The 13823-nt window shown below is 42.1% G+C and overlaps 1 protein-coding gene across 1 annotated transcript; it reads right to left on the bottom strand.

Moving 5' to 3' along the window:
* Positions 1-6563: 6563 nt before the first annotated feature.
* On the bottom strand, positions 6564-13334 carry LOC137522734 (indolethylamine N-methyltransferase-like). Its single transcript, XM_068242794.1, has 3 exons — positions 13136-13334; positions 9188-9395; positions 6564-7248 (listed from the first exon to the last, which is right to left on the bottom strand). Exons 1-3 carry the CDS (start codon positions 13287-13289, stop codon positions 6810-6812), a joined length of 801 nt encoding a protein of 266 aa, XP_068098895.1. The 5' UTR covers positions 13290-13334; the 3' UTR covers positions 6564-6809.
* Positions 13335-13823: the final 489 nt, after the last annotated feature.

Here is a 13823-nt window from a genome sequence, read left to right as displayed (position 1 = left end):
AAAGGCAGGAGCAATACACTAAAAAATGACAGAGATAGGTGACAACCATCAGAATATTGTGTGTGGTACATTTGTATAACAATCGTATGTAACATAGATGTATAGTGATTAGAGCGTAGATAACCCATATATGTATATATTCTGTGATGAGGGTATTACATTCTACAATAAAATTAACTATAACATTCGCCTAATGAAAATGGGGTAATCTATTGTAGAACATTCAGTGTTCATAATTTATATACAGAAACCTGTAGATGTGGCTAACAGTATTTTTATGTGAAAAAGGTTGTATAGAGGATTGATTAGGGGATTGATTAAAAGTGTTTAATAATAGGTGGCCAGAGAGATGTTTGTAGTGTGGCCGGATGTAAAAAAGGTGCACTCGGTGCCTACAGGTGAGGAGATATGGGGGTGCAATTATGTGTAAGGTATGGGTATGGGGGAGCGGTATGCGGGAGTCTGGCTCATATGGGGAGCGATATGCGGAAGAGTGACTTACCAGTATGTATTCAAGAAGGTTCTTGGCACCTCTGTGCTGGCCATTTGCGAGCGATCGGTTTAAAAAGGGAAGTGAGAAGGCGGTGTGTGACGTGGGTGGACCGGGGTGGTGGGGATAATGTGATTGGGCTGCTTAGAATGTGTGGCCAATGAGGAGAGGATGGGCGGGGACAGGTGGACGGCTCTAATGTCTAGTATACGTTGCGTGTGTGGTGGGACAGGGGGGATGTGGCAGCTAGTAAGAGCGCATGTGCGGAATGGAGAGGTGGGCGGGGAGTGAGAGTGAAGAAAATCACTTCCGCATCTCAGGCGGGCATATTAGTTAAGGGAAGAGGGGACCTATTATGTGACAGGCTGCCCATAATAGGAATGTGTTTAAATATTGCGGATTATAGTAAGGGAACTATTTCTGCGGATAGCATCAGTTCTATCAAAGCTGTATACAAAGGAATATTATTCATTTTATGAATGTCACTATTCAACAGGCATGTTATATTACTCGGAGAGCACTGCTGCTCTCTATTGGAATAAACAAAAAAACTATGTGTATACATACACCAAAGGGAGAGTTTTCTGGCTTATGACTAGCCTCAATGTTATGGCTAAATTTCCATCAGGATTGTTTTAGTTCAACAGAGGATGTGCAATATTAAGAGCATATATGTATCATCATGGAGAATATACATACAGAAAGAAGCGGGTTTTTGCCTGCGAAACGCGTTGCGACTTTCATTGGGAGTAAAGAAATAAATTGCATATCGTTTGAATTTTGACAGTACATTGGTCTGTTTATTGTTGGCTGCTCCACCACCACGACCGAAACAATTTTAAACTTTTTATCGACTTTTATCCTACCGGCGCCTCTGTACAACTCTGCGCATCTAGAAGTCCACCCTTGGTGGAAGGGTGACATACCCTGTACTTTCCTCCTATCTACAGAGAGCGACGTCTTATTCCTGAGTGGGGACAGGCTTGTACTCCCCACCTGCCTTTACAGTGGTTGCCTTGGAGGTAACCCTGGTTTGTGAGTATAATACTTACGTTTCATATTACATTCCCTCCCCTTCTTATACATACTACACTATATTGGGCTCTCGATCTTATACCCTGAAATAGTGTGTAAAGTTGTAATTACCGTACCTCACAGGCTCCCTTCTGGTCGGGCTGCTGCCCAAGCTCCGTCGATTTCCGTGCACCGAGTGCGACCACAGCTTGCATGATTGGTGTGCTGAAACCGATTGGAAGGCACTTTGCGGTCTGACCACTAGGGCTCCTGTGACAGAGTACACTAATATAAACTATGAGAATAAGTGCGAGAGAACTCTCGTCAGGTTCACAGTGGAATAGATAACTTATAGCTTGGCATGTCTGCGCAGGAGTAAGAGTATACAGCCATTTAGGTTATACAATGTTCTGCCTATGTTCTTTCCAATGCTTTCTTCAAAGTGTTTATCATAAGTCCCCAAAAGCATTTTTGGGTTCCCCATTATCTCCCTCCTACTTTCTCTTACAAATCCAGAGTGTACACACACTGCGGTCTTATCTAATCCAGGCAGTACACAGGAGGCAGCACCATGCTCTATACTCCGGACTTCTTCCCACGGCACCTCTCTTCCTCATTTCCTGCAGGCATGTATGAGGTCACCATAGCTGGAGGGGGGGCACACACTTTTGGGGGCCCTACAGGCTCTGGGGCCCTTTGGGTAATAGCCCCTTCTGCACAAGAATTAGACGGATAATACATGCAGAGAGTAGATTAAGTATACATGGATATGGGGTCTTGAAAAGACCTCCAGTTCCAATGCAAAGAATACAGTCCCATCAATCTGCCTATAACACAACCAGTTAGTAATAACTTCAAACAAAGTAGATAGATTTGGTCTCACGTGTAGTATAAAAATACAAATGCTTTATTTGGTCAAACATGGGGAAGATAAAACAGGGATAAAAATAAAAGGAAGGAATGTTGCGGAGTCATAAACAGCATTGTTCATGGCCGGCCATACAATCAGCACACATCACTCACACCAATCATACCATAGCTCCCCTGTCTATGGGTCTCAGCGCTGAGATTTGTTAGAAAAAATATTAAAAAGCTGGAAGCAAGTCCATAAATCCTCATATAGTGTTCTGATTTATTAATGTCCATGCACATAATCATAGAGCAAAATCGTGTTTCATGCTGATAATCATCGCCAGAGGACATGCGAAGCACATAATGTTGTAATGGTTTCAGCAAACTTTGAGGTCAATACTAGTCCAACTTCTTCAAGCGTCAAATGTCTCAAACAGCGCTGTGGAAGTCTACACTGAAGCCGGTGAGATCCACCCATTAATGTTTTGCTTTCCTCTATCCAGAACAGCGTGGAGAGTATCACCGCCGCCTTGCTGGGACGCCAGCCGGCTTGAATCTCACGGCATGCCTGCTGACAGCCTGCAATAGATGGCGACCTAACCAGGGGGGCCCCCAATGTTACTATCCACATACCTACTCAGCCCAGGAATGTCTCAAACAGCGCTGTGGAAGTCTACACTGAAGCCGGTGAGATCCACCCATTAATGTTTTGCTTTGCACGTTTACATGTCGCTTGTTGACGCTTGAAGAAGTTGGACTAGTATGACTTGTTGTATATGCATGGCTATGTATTGACCTCAAAGTTTGCTGAAACCATTACAACATTATGTGCTTCGCATGTCCTCTGGCGATGATTATCAGCATGAAACACGATTTTGCTCTATGATTATGTGCATGGACATTAATAAATCAGAACACTATATGAGGATTTATGGACTTGCTTCCAGCTTTTTAATATTTTTTCTAACAAATCTCAGCGCTGAGACCCATAGACAGGGGAGCTATGGTATGATTGGTGTGAGTGATGTGTGCTGATTGTATGGCCGGCCATGAACAATGCTGTTTATGACTCCGCAACATTCCTTCCTTTTATTTTTATCCCTGTTTTATCTTCCCCATGTTTGACCAAATAAAGCATTTGTATTTTTATACTACACGTGAGACCAAATCTATCTACTTTGTTTGAAATAGCCCCTTCTGCCTCTATGGAAGTACCCGCCCTGGAGGCACTATTTCTCCCCCAAAATGTGGAGAAAAGTCCCTGTGTCTTATATTACAAACGCAGGGAGTCCCCGACTTATGAACTCCCTGCATACAAACTCCCTTCATTGTCCCCTTGTGTCCTCCTCCACTCCCCTTTGTTTTACCTCCGCTCCCCTTGTATAGTTATGTGCAGCTGCAGTGTATCTCACCTCATCCATTGGCTCCAGTGGTGACCGCAGACTTCTTCCCTCCCGCACGGCTTCTTAGTGCTGACTTCTGCCGATCGCATCATCAGCAGAAGCCGGCACTAGAAATGCATTGGGGGAGAGAAGAGGTCTGTGAACGCCACTGGAGCCGATGGATAAGGTGAGACACACTACAGCTGCACATAGCTATACATGGGCAGCAGAGGGGACACAGTAGGGAAGAGACGGGGACAAACGGGGTGCAAAGGGTGACAGAAGAAGACACAGGAGGGCAGAGAGGAGGACAAACAAGCCCAAAGAGTAAAATAGGAAGACACAGGAAGGTAGAGAGGGGGACAAATGGAGCCCAAAGGGGCACAGAGGAAGCCACAGGAGGGCAGAGAGGGGGAAAAAACTGGGCCCAACAGGGGATAGAGGAAGACACAGGGTGGCAAACAAGAACACGGGGGGCAGGGGGGTATGTGGCAACTAGGGCATGGATGAAAACACAAATGGGACAGAGGACACATGAGGGTCAGAAGGGGACACAGGAGGACACATGGAGGACCCAGGAGGACACTTAGGGACAGGAGGACACAGGAGGTACAAGGGGTGGCGCAATAATTGCAGAGAACGTCTGCAAGATGCTCCTGGACCATAGATGTATCAAGTTAATTTTTTTTTTTCATTGGCTTTTAACCTTTAAACCTAGGTGCGTCTTATAGTCCGGAGTTTCTTATATTTTGGAAAATATGGTATATACATAAGTACTGTAATAATGACAGCTCTTGACTGTATAAATAATAAAGTCATTGCTTTACAGTTATAGGCATGTGACCACTGCTGAGCTCTGCCTCCTGGCCCCCTACTGACTACGGATGCAGGGACTTTCATCTGTGGGTAATTATGTTGCTACCATTAACTTTCCTGCATTGCTTTATAAGAAACGGCGTGATATGGACTGCCAGAGTGCTGTACCTTGCCTAGCAAGTCAGACTGAAAAGTAGTGGCTGCAGTCACTGGTCACAAGAAGAGCTTCACCTTTGGCATGGTAAGTGGAGGTGGTTATATATACATCCCTCCTATAGGAAGGGCAGGCCTGGGGACTGTCAGGGGACTGTCTGTCCAAGCAAGATGATGCAGATATAGCACACATACCCACACTCAGACTCGGCCCAGGGCCAGTTCTAGCTACAATGGGGCCCTGGGGCAAAAGTAACCTGGGACCCCCCTTGAACTCAGACCAGATGAGTGTGCACCTGTCCTCACTGCCACCACAATGCTGTGGGGGGAGGACGGAGCACGGGGGGAAGGGGGGGCTAAGTCACATAATTTACGGGGGTGATGGGGATGCTTGGGGGTCCCTAAGGATGTTGGGGCCCTGGGGCATTTTCCCCCTTTGCCTCATGATAGTGTCCGCCTTACTCAGCCCCCTGCCCTCACACACACACACACACACACACACACACTGAGTAGCAGTAAGTGTAGTTCTCTTTTAAAACAAAGCAGGATAATCCATAAGGCAACCTTGGCAAATGCCTGTGACCTAGTGCCTGCGACTTTCTCTGACCCCGCTATCAATCAGATTACCAAAAGGACCATGGGGTGTCCAAAGCTACTACCTTGTCTAGGGTCCCATTTCATTTTTGTCCATCTCTGCTTTAAAATACAACTTAAAGATAATTAAATACAGTTTTAAAACATCCGCTATTATTTGATGGTTTGGATTTTAAAAGTGATTTTATGCCTGAAATTCAGATTTAATTACAGAATATATTTGAACTGCTGTAAAATCCAAATGATTATGTAACAGCCGGCGGGGATACCGCCACTGCGGAGAGCGGCATGGACGCCGTCTCCAGGTGTCAACCGGCGGCGGTCCCTGCCTCGCTGTTCCACACAGGTCCTTCGGCCGCAAACAGGGCACGCATTACACGTGCGCGCGCCCGGCGGCAGGACCTTTATGCAGCTAGACGGGGAGTCAGCTGACTTGCCGGTCAGCTGACTCCAGCTAGCTGTCGGATTGGCTGGGCGGCTGGGTGGCACTGCAGATGCGCTCCCAGCATATAAGGAGCTAGGTATCAGTTGCTCCTCGTCTGCTGTCGTGAATACTTAGGTGTAAACGCTCAGACCTTAGCTCAGTTCCTAGGTGTTGATACCAAGGATGTCACACCTCAGTTTAGGATTGTATTGTATATTTACCTGTGTCTTGACTCTGGCTATCCCTGACTACTCTCTTCTCTTATCGATCTTGTACCTCTGCCTATCTGATTCAAAGTTGCCGACCCTGCCTGTTTACCGACTCTGAATCAGCCTTCCGTTCCTGTACTGCTGCCATCTCTCTGTTGCCGAACCTCTGCTTGTCTGACTTTTCTCCCTCCAGTGGAATGTCTCCCACTGGTGGGCTATCTCTGAGGCTTGCCTCTTTGAGACGCTTGCCCTAGCAGATTGTTACTGCTAGAGGCTGAGACTCCTCTTCCAGCCTTTTAGAGGATCTCACATACGGGGTTCCCATTCAGAGGTAACCACACCTCCGAGGAATTGCTGTGTGGTGGACATTTCCACGATCTGGTGTTTTGACATTGTCATTGTTATTATCACTGTTTTAGGTGTCCAGAGGTTAGTCATACTTGTATTATTGGTGATTCTGCAGATCATCATTAATCAGGTATATATCTGTATTCTTGATGATACTGCAGATCACCAATAATCAGATTCTCTCTGTGTGTTGACACCGATCGTTACAGATTAGCTGTATTCACCACAGGTTTGAGAGGTTTAACACGAAAGACTGAGTCAGACACAAATAAATCTAAAACTTGTTTATCATTTAACAGTCTTTAATCAGTTTGATTGTATTTTTAAGATCAAGAATAATACAACACCTACCAAAAGTACTCTACAATAACAAGTAAGCCACAAAATCAATACTGTATATAAAAGGCTTCTGCTTATTTTGCATAAAAAGATTACAAAATAATCTTTTGTTTTTTCTTTTTAAAACATAGAATTTTGCTGACATCTACTAGCGAAAAGTGAGTAATGAATTGCTGTAATGCTTTATTTTACACTTCTTTGACCTTGCGCGCCAAAATAAAAATGCCAGAGGTGTGATTACAGATATCAAACATGGGTTTATCCAACTCTCTAGGGAGGACTTCTAAGTCTTCAACGACAAAGCCAGTATCAGTTACAACTTTCCTGAGGAAAGCCTCACTTAAATTAATGAGAGAGAATTGTTTATTTCCGCAGCGGAATATGGTGCTTCCCAGTATACTGCCAATAATCAGGTGACCTCCCACTTTCAGAAGGGATGAGAGATTTTTGATGACATTTCCATAAGCGGCCTCATCTTTGCAGGCACACTCCAAGCAGCCTACAGTGAGGACACAATCCACCTTAGGTAGAACCAATGGGTGGAGAGGGTTGCTCTTGGTGACATCACACGGTACTACTCTCTTTATTGTCTTCCTCAGCTTATCCTCCTTCTCAGAGAGCTTCCCACTGCAGAAAAGTACAAAGAATATCTATTATCAAGAAATTCATTTGTTTGCTCTTTTTTCAAGCATCCTTGACTACCCAGAGTGAACTCCATGAGATGTAAGGGACATAAAACAGTTTCAATTTCATTAGAACAGTTGAACTAATTTATTGATGGATGCAAAGAAAGCAAAAGTTTGGCAGTTGGTTGGTTGAACCCAGGGGTGTAACTAGACTTAACGCCCCCCTGCACAAATGATAGCATGGGGCCCCCTTGGTCCCCGAATCCCATGTAGGTCATGTGATCGGGAGCCAGCCCTTTCACATGAATAGACATGTGAAAGGGTCTATAGGAAATTTGGGCCTTTTAGATGTATCCAATTGATCAATGAACCAAGTGTGTTAACCTTTGGGCTAAGAGGGCTGGTGCTAGTTGGGCGTTTCAGTGTTATATGCTATTCATTAGCATGATGTGGTTGAGTTTTTAAACAAAGACAACATGTTTTCTATGTCAACATATTAATATACAGTATGGGGGCTCAAATATAATATATTAAATGTATCAGAAAATGGCCTAAATACTAGATGCTCTCTTACTGCAGGTAGGTGGCCTGAGTAATAACCACTTGACCACTACCCCTTATGGACCAGAGCAGGGATGCTCAACTCTAGTCCTCAAGGGTCGAGATCCTCGCACATTTTTTGACACAGCTTAATTTTTTTGATGGGACTGAATCAGGAACGGTGTGGATTAACAAGTAGAACACATTTGCTATTTCTCTGTCCATCCTAAACACTAGCATGAATGTGGCCCTTGAAGGACTGGAGTTGGGCATCCCTGGGCCAGAGTATCTACATTTCAGCGCTCCTCTTATTCATTTGCCAATAACTTTGTCCCTACCTACTTGCCACTCCTAAATGATTTATATCTTGTTTTTTTCCACCACAAATTAGGCTTTTTATAGGCTATATGGTTTTTTAGTAATTATTTTATTTTCTATGCAGTTTAAAGGGAAAAATAGTTTTAAAATTAACAATACTACTCTTGATAAAAAAACGCACATTTTATTTGCCTATTTGTCCTGGATTTTGAAATTACAACATTGAAATTATGTTCCTAGTACAATGTATGGCGACAAAATATTATTTGGAAGTAAATGTGTGTTTTTTCACAGATCAGCTTATTTCGGCACGCGGCTCTGAAATACGAGCGCCGAAACTGGGCACCCCATAGCAGCAATGCTATGCTGCGCGGGGCGCATAGCGGTAATTCGGGGCTCTGGTGGCTGCCAGACCCCGAATTACATCTCCCTCTGAGTTGCGACAACTCGGAGGGGGAACAGTATTTAACGCCGCCTCAGAACTGAGCGGCGCCAAAATAATATGCCCCCGTTTTTCATGTTTTTTGGGGGTTTTGGTTTTCTCATTGTCCTCTATAAATAATTACAATCCCTAATTTGCAAAAATAACAATAACATACCCTCATGGCATACATATAGATAAAAAAAACTAAGACCCCAATGTAACAATTTATGTATTCTCTTTTGAATTCCGTCACTTTGGCTCTTTTTTTTATTTTTTTTATTTTGGTAAAGGATTTTTTTCTTTGTGGATTATTTTTGTGTGGTGCACCATTACATTTCTCTACTAGATGAATCACAGCTTTGTATGCTAAAAAGAAAGTGAAAGTCAGTTTTACAGGCTTTCAATTAATGATATCTACTGTGCAGAGATCCTTCATAAATCATACACTTTGATTGGCTTTCCATTCAACAGTCTGTGCTCTAATGGCTGTCAACAGAGGCATACACCCATGCCATGCATGTATGCAAAAGACAAGTATCTACCTTGGGACTTAAGATGAAGTCCTGTGGGGTGTAGATATACTGCTGCAAGATTGATAAGTGGTTAATTGACTCTTTATGAACTTCATAATTTCTCATACTTTATATAATAATATTACCTTCTCCCTTCTAGATCACAGACAAGCTTCAAAGCTGGTGTCCAGTCGAACAGTCCAGGCTCCCCTCTCCGCCATTTCTCTAGATATTCTCTGTTCCGGTCCGTGAAATCGGCTGCAGTGATTTCTTTAAAAGCCTCACAGGCAGACAACTCCTGGTAAATGGCAGGGCCAGGACCAATATCAATCAAAGACTCCCCTTTAACTCCACCTGAGGGAACAGCAAAAATAAATGCACAAACAAACAAGGTATTAAAAGCTAGCAGTAAGAAGTACATTAAGCAGTCAATATATTTAATATGAGAGCTTTACCAAGTGCTCATTGAAACTTGACTGTACCAACTTAAGGACATTTACAATGAATTGAGGATAGAAAACCGCAATATTTTGTGGTGTAATTATATTGTGACGGTATGTTTTGAATGCAGTGTGACAGAAGCATTAGGATGAGGTGAGGTAGACTAATCAATTCAATTAATGAATATCAATATTTTGAGTAAAAGTTTAGGTATTATTTTAAGACTTTGCAGAACTTTGATTGGTTTGATAGCCTTTGCTTCTTGGGAAAGTAGAAATTATAATGTTAAGATAATTTTTCACTCTTCACTAATCACTAGAAAAGACCGGTGGGCGTTACTATATTTAAATATCTTAACAGTGAAGTTGCACACTTTGGCACATATGTATTTAACTTTTTTGTCTGAGTTTTCTCCTAGGTGATTTTTTCACAACTTGTAAATAATATGCCCTTTGAGCCACCAGGAAGCAAGAAAGTATTCACAATAATTTTTGTAGCACCTTTTTCACCTATTTTTGTTGAATTGCAAAGTGCTAAAAAATATTTGACGCACAAGATTAAAAATTATCTTCTAGAAGTAAATGCAAGAGAAAAAGTTAATTGCATATGGGCCCTTGGCCCATATGCAATTATATTTTTCACCTGAGTTTTCTCCTAGGTGATATTTTCACAACTTGTAAATAAAATGCCTTTTAAAACAGCAAGCAAAAAAATACTCAAAATAATTTTGATAGTTCTTTTTCACCTTCTTTTTGGTACTTTTTCAATTGGAAAGTGCTGAAAAATTAGTTTAAATACAAGATGAAAAATTATCTCCCAGGAGAAAACTTTGGAGAAAAAGTGAATTGCATATGGGCCCTTGGTTTTCTCCCAGGTGATAATTTTAAATTTGTCAATAAAATGCCTTTTAAGCCACCAGAAAGCAAGAAAATACTCACAATAATTTTGATAGTACTTTTTCACCTGCTTTTTGGTATTTTTTAGTTGAAAAGAAAAGATGAAAAATTATCTCCTAGGAGAAAACTCAGGTGGAAAAGTGAATTGCATATGGGCCCTTGTCTTAAGTTTAGTGGTGATATTTTCACAAGTTGTCATAAAATGGTTTTTAAGCCACCAGCAAGCAAGAAAATGCGCAAAATAAATTTGATAGCATTTTCACACCAACCTTTGGGTACTTTTTCAAATGTAAAATGCAGAAAAGTGGTTTAACCACTTGAGGACCACAGGTATTTTGAGTATTTTCTTGCTTGCTGGTGGTTTAAAAGGCATTATATTGACAAGTTGTGAAAGTATCACATAGGAGAAAACATAGAGAAAATATGGCCCAAGGACCCATACGCAATTCACTTTTTCACCTGAGTTTTCTCCTAGAAGATAACTTTTCAACTTTTTAAAATAACTTTTCAGTATTTTGTAATCGTGTAAAAGTACCAAATAGTAGGTGAAAAAATACTATCAAAATGATTTAGAGTACTTTATTGCTTGCTGGTGGCTTAAAAGGGATTTTATGACAAGGTGTGGATATACAGTATATGACCTAACAGAAAAGTCAGGTGAAAAATTGAATTGCATATGGGCTTAAGTGAGTGAACCTAATCACCTGCATTTGCCATCTTCTAAAGAGGGAAAGTTTCACTCTTAACCAAGTTCACATTAAATACCCCACTATTTTCATGAAAATGTCTATTTCAATTTTTTTTTTACTCTTTACTCAGCATCAAGTACTGTATATTTTATCACAAAAGCAATCAATTTAACTGCCTAACGACTGCTCCACGATTGGCGTGAGCAGCGTGGCAGCCGTGTGACACAGCTGTCCCCTCTGGAGGCAGGGAAGCGATCCGCTGTCATAGGCTGAATTTGTTTTAAAAAAAAATTGTAAAATGCATTAATAAAAAAGGAAACTTATATTAAAAAAAAAAAAAAACATTGCAGGAGCGATCAAAGCCCACCATCAGAAAGCTCTGTTGCTGGGCAGAAAAGAGGGGGGGGGGGAGATCACTTGTGTGCTGAATTGTATGGCCCTGCAGCGAGCCCTTAAAGCTGGTGTGGCCGATTTTGTAAAAAAATGGCCTGGTCACTAGGGGGGTTTAAGACCGCGATCCTCAAGAGGTTAAAGGGGCACTACGGCGAAAAATTGAAAATATGTGCAAACATAAACAAATAAGAAGTACGTTCTTTTCAGAGTAAAATGAGACATAAATTGCTTTTCTCCTATGTTGCTGCCACTTACAGTAAGTAGTAGAAATCTGACAGAAGTGACAGGTTTTGGACTAGTCTATCTCTTCTTAGGGGATTCTCAGAAAGGTTTTTATTCCTTATAAAGATATTACCTAAAAAGGATTTAAACAATGATGCTGGCCAGCTTCCCTGCTCCCTACACAGTTTTTGAGCAGTTAGACAGAGCATCTGCCATTCACTAAGTGCTTTTGAAAATAAATAAATCCCTGAGAATCCCCTATGAAGAGATGGACTAGTCTAAACCTGTCGCTTCTGTCAGATTTCTACTACCTACTGTAAGTGACAGCAACATAGAAGAAAAGTAATTTATGGCTCATTTTACTCTGGAAAAAATGTACTTATTATTTGTATATGTTTGCACATATTTTAAATGTTAAAATTTTTTGCAATAGTGCCCCTTTAATTTGTCATTTCATTCAATAGCATAAACCTGACTGCCTGTTCTGTCCACTGTCACAAATAATCGTAAATTTAAAAAAAAATGTGTACACAGACATTTATGATGCACATTTGTCCCAGAGTAAGATTCACTATAAATTACTTTTCCTTTGCCACTGTCACTTACAATACAAATCTGACAGCCCTAACCTTCTTACTGACAGGTTTTAGACTAGTATACCCTAGGAAATGACCTATACAAAGAGTGGTGTGCACATTATTCTGACAGTTAGACTGTGCCACTGCTCTCCAGGGAGTGATTTTGAAAATAAGGAAAATCCTGAGAATCCCTCATGAGTTGATGGACTACTTCAAAACATGTCAGTAAGAGATTCAGAACAATAAAAAAAAAAATACTACTCACGTTAACCTCCTTAGCGGTTATCACGAATACAGCTCGGGGTGGAAAAAAACATGCCAGGAGTGGGAACACCCGAGCTGAACTTGTGGTAGCCGCCTGAGGTTCCATGCAGAGTAATGCATGCAGCGTTTTTCACTCACCTCTCGGGGGATCCCGACGTTGACCGCCATTCTTCTTCCTCTCCTCCGAGGCTCTGCTTCCCCCTGGTGAGATCGCCATCTGTCGTCATGAAGACAGACAGCAATCTCACTATAGGGTTACAGCGCCACGGGAAGACGGAGGGAAAATGGCAGGCTGGATCCCAGGTAGGTAAGTGAGTCCTGAGCTGCTGCAGATCTCCCTACTCCTAGCAGCATGATTTTTCCCCAGTTTTAGGGTCGAAAAACATGCAAAAGAATTGTAACGCTTTTAGACCCTAAAGTCCGGAAAGAATAATACCACCAAAGGGGTTAAGTGAAAGTTACATGGAAAAAGTAATTTTCTTTGCATTTTACATTAAAGTACTTTTTTCATGTAGGTATACACACGTATTTTAATCTGTACTGTTTTTTTGTGATAATTAATGGTCCTTTATGATTTGCTTGGACTTTTTAAAAGATTTAAAACACCTTACCTGTGGTGAACGTTTTGTGCAATTTTCTCAGAATGAAGTCCAAGTAGCCATCTTTAATAAAAACCCCAGTCACAGCACCATAATAGGTATCTAAGTAAACCTGAGGGTCAAAATTTTCTTGGTAGACTTTGGGGCCAGTGAAGCCAGACGCCATTGTTAGCTGTGTTCTAGAAGTTTATGTCAGTATATCTTTGCGCGGTCCTTTTATTTCATTGTTTCAGCGGCTATCAAACAAGATGACAGTAAGACTGTTAATAATTAAACACGCTGTCAAAGTTTATTAGCACTAAGATTGCAAAACAACACAATTATATAGTTATGGCCAAAAGTGTGTATGTCCAAGCTACAGTGCTGCCAATAATTATTTATACACCTGGCAAATTTTGACTTAACCACTTGCCGACCGCGCACTCATACCGCGCGTCGGCAAAGTGGCAGCTACAGGACCAGCGACGCAGTATTGAGTCGCCAGCTGCAGGCTGATTAATCAGGAAGCAGCCGCTCGCGCGAGCGGCTGCTTCCTGTCAATTCACGGCGGGGGGCTCCGTGAATAGCCTGCGGGCCGCCGATCGCGGCTCGCAGGCTAAATGTAAACACAAGCGGAAATAATCCGCTTTGTTTACATTGTACGGCGCTGCTGCGCAGCAGCGCCGTAAGGCATATCGGCGATCCCCGGCCAATCAGCGGC

This window comes from Hyperolius riggenbachi, chromosome 6, assembly GCF_040937935.1.
Source record: "Hyperolius riggenbachi isolate aHypRig1 chromosome 6, aHypRig1.pri, whole genome shotgun sequence".
Lineage (NCBI taxonomy): Eukaryota > Metazoa > Chordata > Amphibia > Anura > Hyperoliidae > Hyperolius > Hyperolius riggenbachi.
The sequence above is the reverse complement of the archived record's forward strand: the minus strand, read 5'-3'. Positions and strand labels throughout refer to the sequence as shown.

Bases quoted from the DNA above. Each gene is read 5' to 3' on its own strand.
- LOC137522734 (XM_068242794.1), bottom strand. From the start codon at position 13,289: ATGGCGTCTGGCTTCACTGGCCCCAAAGTCTACCAAGAAAATTTTGAC. The intron at 9,396-13,135 runs GTAAGGTGTTTT...CTGTTCCCTCAG, and splicing joins GCACAAAACGTTCACCACAG to GTGGAGTTAAAGGGGAGTCT. The intron at 7,249-9,187 runs GTAATATTATTA...ACTTTTCTGCAG, and splicing joins TGTGATCTAGAAGGGAGAAG to TGGGAAGCTCTCTGAGAAGG.